The following is a 6,276-nucleotide window of genomic DNA, read 5'->3' as shown; positions in this document are numbered from 1 at the left end:
ATATATATATATACATTGGAAAAAGAGTCTACTTGCATAAATTGGAATTCTGGATGAAAATGGAAATCAAATTTTTTCTAATTGAATTTATTATAATTCTAGTTGAGATAACCAGAATTCTGATTGATATCAGAATCTTCGATTATAGTTTATCCATTTTCAATCAGAAACTTTTCTCAATGTAATTTTGTCTCACGTACATTAAAAACTTCTGTTTGTAAAAATTATGTCAATAAATTTGAAATAAAACAATTATTAGTCTAATTGTACTGTAAGAATTCTAAAAATAAGAAAATTTTTGTAGGTATATGAAAAATTTAAGGTCGGAGAGTTACCTTCACGTCTACCGGAAGCTAATGGCCAAGATGTGTGAGGATATTACAATCTTGATCAAATTGGTCACATTTATACAATACAAAGATCAAATTCGACACGATTAAAAATAATTTTGTGATTTATGTTATTGCAGGGCGGTGGACATCATCGAACGATTACTAAAATCAGACAATTTCAATCTGGAAGAGTTGAAAACGTTAGTTCGTCAAGTCACAGAATCGCCAGCTGTAAAGATAAACCACACGAAAAATTAAAATCGGAAAAAAGGGAAAATATTTCATAAAATTTGTCAAATCGAGATTATATTGTGTATTCACAGAATCACAATAAGTTGCTGAAAATATGAAATATTGAAATAGAAAAATAAACAAAATGTTCCTTAATAAGTATTTTAATGTATTATATTAATAATTAATTAACAAAATATCAATATTCATATTATATTCATATGATTTAATATAGTAAAACATTAATTATCAATATTTTAATTGTTAAAAGTATCTAAATAATTAAAGCGACTTTAGTGTAACTCTGGTTAACTTAATCAGCGATTAATTTAATCAGCAGAATTAAAGTACAAATTTCAAATATAATATACAATATTTTGTAATCTATAAACATTTTCTTCATTTTAAATAACAAAAAATAATTAATAATTCTATTCTTATTAATAGATAATACATGACTTGATAAGTTAATTATCGATTAAAATAACGGATTTACTCGAAATTTCTTTTTAGTTTTACTTTGATGAAAGTTCTTCTTAGAATTCTTCGTATAATTTTTCAATATATTTATATGTTACATTATAAATTTCAGAATTTTTTCATAATTTTATAACTTTTTAGAAAATTTCTTAAATTTTTTTATATAACTCAAAACATTTTTTAGAAATGCTGAGAAAGATTTCATTTTTTTTACAATTCTGTATAGTAGTAATTATGTATTTATGTAATTATGTGTATATAAGTAATTATATTTGCATATAGCAGATATGTGTTTTTCTATATACTTTTCTATATAATTTTTGAAATAAATATTCCATTATCTACAAAGGAAATTGATAAAAGTTTGAAGAGTTCAAATATTTTTCATAATATTAAAAATATGAAAAAAAATATGAATTTAATAATATTTCATATTATTAAAAATATTTCGACATAGTATGAGAATTTTTGTTCACCAGAGGATTATTAAGTATTTTTAATTCGACCAATGTATTCTGCACAAAACGAAAAGTATATAAACATTAGCGAATTGAATTACAATATTGAATATCACGAGCTAAATAAAGCATAAAATACATAAGGTCCAAAAATATTTAAATTTCGTTTCTCAATAATAAAAAAAAATAATATAATAGTATTTTTCACACTGCAGAGAAAAACTATATTCGGACTGAATGTAATTAAATGCAAATCAATTCATACGTTTTCAGTGTTATAATAAATAATTTAATTTATTAATTATATATTCCTTGTGTCACAATATCTCATAACTTTAAAAAGATTCGAAAATATGCAAATCGATTTGCAACCACAGACTTCTACAGGATAAATCTGTGTTTGCAATCAATTCCTCCATTAATGTTTATCCTTCATTTATAGTTTTAGATTTTAAACAAGAAAAAAATCCGCAATCGGTACAGAGAGCAAAGTACAATTTTATCGGATGCAGATTGTATAGCATTTTTCCCGTTTGCGCAACAGATGTCGCGACCGGTTATTTCCGCGCTGATCGGTCCGGCGACCTCGCGCCGGCAGATGTCACGGCGATCAGCGCGCGCCGGCCGGGAGTTGGCGCTCGTAGTCTTTCCGTTGTCAATAACGGACACTGGCGGTGTATCCCGGCACGAAAGCGAACCGAACGGCCGTCCCAACGGACGCGCGAGATACCTAAAAACGTCCGGAGTCGCGGGTGCAACTCGGCTGGTACGCGACGCGCGGATCGTGAACGTGTCGGTGTGCGTATGCGGATACGCGCGCTCGTGTGCTCGCTCGCGCTGCTGGCTTCGTCGACGACGACGACGGCGAGAACGAGGACAACGGCGACGCGGGGCGCGAAATATTCGCGGCCTGGAGACGAGCAAGAACCGCTCGGCGGTCAGATACGCACGGGCGTGCCTTGAAGCCGAGAGAAGAGAACCGTGCACGGTTCCCGGGAGCGAGAATTCCCGACGAGAGACGGCGAAAAAGGAGACAAAGGAACGAGGAGACCGCGTCGTCGTCGTGGACTTGGAAAGAAGAAGGAAGGGGATCGGGATCCGGCAGGCCTGACCGGTCGCCGCGCGAGTTTGAATGCGAACGCTTCCGTAACTGTCAACCGTCGTGGTCGCGCGAGTCGATCACCGTCTCTCGCTCTCTCTTTCATCTCTCTTTCTCTTTCTTTCTCTTTCTCTCGCGATTTCTCTATATTCCTTCTCTCACATACGCGTTTCGAGCTGATTAATCCGACCGCGTGCAGGGCCCCGTTTAAGCCGTGATAATTTAACGAAGCCGGGTCGCGTTTTATGGTGCCGAACGAGGTGCGAGGGACCGATTAAATGACCATGGATCACGGTACGTGCAAGATCGACGTCGGCTGCAGCATAAACATCCAGAGGACCGACGGTGAGAATAATAGAATAGACCAGTCAGATTATTATTGTACCCGCGAGCGCGCAAGTCGTTCCTCGCCAAACCGTTTTGCTGTGTTCTCACTCCCTCTTCTCCTTCGCTTCTTCTCGCGCTGATTTCTTTCTTATTCCTCCGCGAATTTCTGTCTTCCCACTCGCCTTTCCTCGGCCTCTCTCCTTCTTATCCTCTCCCTCCAGCAGTGCTTCTTTCGTTCTCATCGGTATCATCTACTTCTCGTGTAATGCTTCCTCCGAGTTCTCTGTTTCTTGTATCTACCAATGTAGTTTAATTTTAATTTTGGTAAACTAACTTTTCATCTTTTTCTAGTTCTAAGAATTACAAAAAGATGAGAAGTAAGTTGAACCGAGATTAATCTATATTGGTAGAAATGAGCATCTCTAGTGCTCTCATTCTTCTTGCAAAGGATCATCTCTCATGTCCATTTCTATTCAGGTTACCATAGACCTGTTCTTTTTCTATAGCTCAGGAACTTCTTGCACTCTTCTTCATCTGTTTCTTTCTCTCCAATATGAAGGGAAAAAGAAGAAAGATGAATCGCGCAAGAAGTTCAGTTCTGGAGTATAGGAAAAGAGCAGGTTACAAAATCTCATGTCACAAAAAAAGAGTGTATATGTATATTTTTTAATTAAAGACTAAATATAGATCATTTAACTTTTAATATTATATACTTATTACACAAAAAATATGCAAGTACATAAATATAAACAAATATACAAACATATTATATCTGAATCGCAAGAAAAGAATATATATGTATACTTTTTAACCTTTAAATAGATAGATGACTACAGCACTTTATGAATCGTTATCTTAAAAACCTTGTTCTGGGAAAGGAAAATGAAAAGAATTCACAGAAGTTTTAAAGTTCATTATTTTTACATTTCTCTGTCTCATCAAGAATATAAATAATGTAAAGAATGTAAATATAATACATTTAACTTTATAATATAATACTATTAAAAAGTATAATTATATAAAAAGTATATTATATAAAAATAAAATTTGTTCCTCACTTAAAGGTTAAATAAAGATGATATTCTGAGATGAGAAGGAGTCTTACTTTTTTATGCGTTAATTGGAGGTTTAATAAAATAAAATTTCTAGAAAACAAATTTTACTAGCAATTCTTATTAATGTAATTTTAATGTAAATATACAATTGCAATAACTAATAACCAGAAGAGTTTTACATTTAAAAAAAAAGTATACGTATTATTCTTAAAACAGTATGGCTGGTAATTCTAATTTCTACAAAGATAGATTAACATTAATCTTGATTTAACTTAATTTTGATATTTTCCTAGTTTTGCACTAAGGAAAAAATTGTTCATTTGACTAAATTATTTATTTAACTAAATCAATGTAATTAATTTGTCTTTATTTCTTTCGTTTGAAAATGTATGCATTTAAGTATAATAAATATGTGATTTAAATACATATATTTTTCATCGAAAGAAATAAAGACGGACTAAATTCAATTAGTAAAAAAGAATTTTTTTCTTAGTGTAAGAATTAGAAAAAAGAGTAAATTAATCTTTGCAGAAAAGTACTAATATAGTACTGAAACAGTCACATTTTGAGTCAAGAAATACAATAAAGTAATGAATTATAAAAGTCTTACTCAAGGAGAAAAGCTGTAAGATTTAAAAAATGTACCTTTGTTCTCCAAAGGTTAAGTTTATAAATACACATTAAAGTTAATCTAAATTAATAAAAATGATCTATTGAGTTACTTTTTCTTTCCATTCTTTTTGTTTTTTTTTTCTTTTTGTATTTCGGTATTATTTCCTTCTTTATTTATTTCTGTCGTTTCTCTTTATTTCCAATCTCTTCATTATCTCTTATCCGTTCTCTTCCCTTCTCCCTGCCCCCCCTCTCTCCCCTCCCCTCCCCTCCCCTCAATCGCTTACCTGGTTTCACTCGTTCGTCTTCGTATTTTTCCGCGACCGTTTGTCACGTTGCCCGATCGACGCATGACGATCATGCGTGGGCTCAGATCGATTCTTCGGTCGATCGACCGGCCGACCTCCATGCCCGAACTCGTGTTCCCATATACGGGAAATTTCGACCTTTCTTCCGCAGTTTGCGCGAGTTCTCCCCTTCGCGCCATATTTGTTTTCCTTTTTTCTTATCAAGATTTCGCTGCCCCCGTCTTTCTTCGCTGTCCTTTGCAGCCTTTTCTTGTGGCTTGCTATAAATCGCAAATAATTAAGAACATCGTGAAGCGTAATATACATATTTGCTCATTTGCTACAACAATGACAACAAATTGTCACAAATTGTCTTTTAAGTTGCTTGCAAATTTGTTGAAGTATCTAAAATTTAGCTATAGATCTGAAAATAATTTTGTTGAACTACAAAAATAATTGTAAGATACTTATATTGGTTGTTAGACTATCAAAATTCTTTAAAGCATTACTCACGCTTGAGATTTTTATGTAATTATTTAAATGGTCTAATAAATTATTTTTAGATTTATATTTGGCTATATTTTTGAATATTTCAGTAAAATTGTTCTTTTCCTCTGCAATCAACTTATATCAAAATTACATTTCAGAGTTAAAATTAATAAATTTTAATGAATTATTTAAATTTTCTTCTCATATTTTGGAAAATTTCGTTTTTTGAGTGTTTCGTTATTGTAGTGTTAATGAAGAAGTTCGAAATAGTTTCTTAATCAAAATATCGAGATAAAAAATTATTTTCGAAGAAATTTGGAGCGAATAACTTGTCGATTAAAATATCAAAATAAGAAAAAGATTATTTTTAAATTATCAAAATTAAATAATTCCTCTTGCGAACTAAATTCGAAATTTACAAATTGCAAAGATCAATTCTTCATTTAGTCAGGAATGGTTTTTAAAATTATATTAAAAATAATATGTAATAAATATAAATCTATAATTTAATATATTAAATGTTAAATACAAATACCTTAAAGTCTGATTGTATCAATCTTACTAATGCTTTACTGTTACTTTAATTTTAAGGAAAACTTAAAACTTCTTCTTTGTTTTTCTTTCGGCATTAAAAAAAAAAACCAGAAAGTTTTAAGTCTCGTTTAAAGTTAAAATAACGTTGATGCAATCGGACTTAAGTCGAATGCAAAGGAAATATAACATTTTTTCAATTATTTAAGACGTACACAGAAAGAGTATGATATGTTTTGTTGAAATATCTGAAAATGTAGCTAGATATAGATTTGATGTAGATTTGAAAATAATTTTAATCAAGATAATTAGATACGTAGAATTCAAACTGGTTGCTAGAATGTCAAAACTTTTTGCAACACTCCTCGTTATGCT

General features: G+C 31.6%; 2 protein-coding genes across 2 annotated transcripts in view; both read left to right on the top strand.

Annotated features, from left to right (window-relative positions):
* LOC108689680 (mutS protein homolog 5-like) overlaps nt 1–599 on the top strand; it is a 5,954-nt gene extending 5,355 nt beyond the window's left edge. The window contains 2 exon segments of the mRNA XM_018196555.1: nt 260–369; nt 470–599. Coding sequence (XP_018052044.1) covers nt 260–369; nt 470–590 — 231 coding nt within the window. The 3' untranslated portion in view covers nt 591–599.
* A 1,579-nt stretch (nt 600–2,178) lies between these two features.
* Nucleotides 2,179–6,276, top strand: part of LOC108689678 (kinesin-like protein KIF2A) — a 42,685-nt gene continuing 38,587 nt past the window's right edge. The window contains exon 1 of the mRNA XM_018196549.1: nt 2,179–2,945. Coding sequence (XP_018052038.1) covers nt 2,879–2,945 — 67 coding nt within the window. The 5' untranslated portion in view covers nt 2,179–2,878. The remainder of the gene's footprint in view (nt 2,946–6,276) is intronic.

The sequence above is a fragment of the Atta colombica genome, unplaced genomic scaffold (assembly GCF_001594045.1).
Source record: "Atta colombica isolate Treedump-2 unplaced genomic scaffold, Acol1.0 scaffold274, whole genome shotgun sequence".
Lineage (NCBI taxonomy): Eukaryota > Metazoa > Arthropoda > Insecta > Hymenoptera > Formicidae > Atta > Atta colombica.
This window is presented reverse-complemented; position numbering and strand designations above follow the sequence as displayed.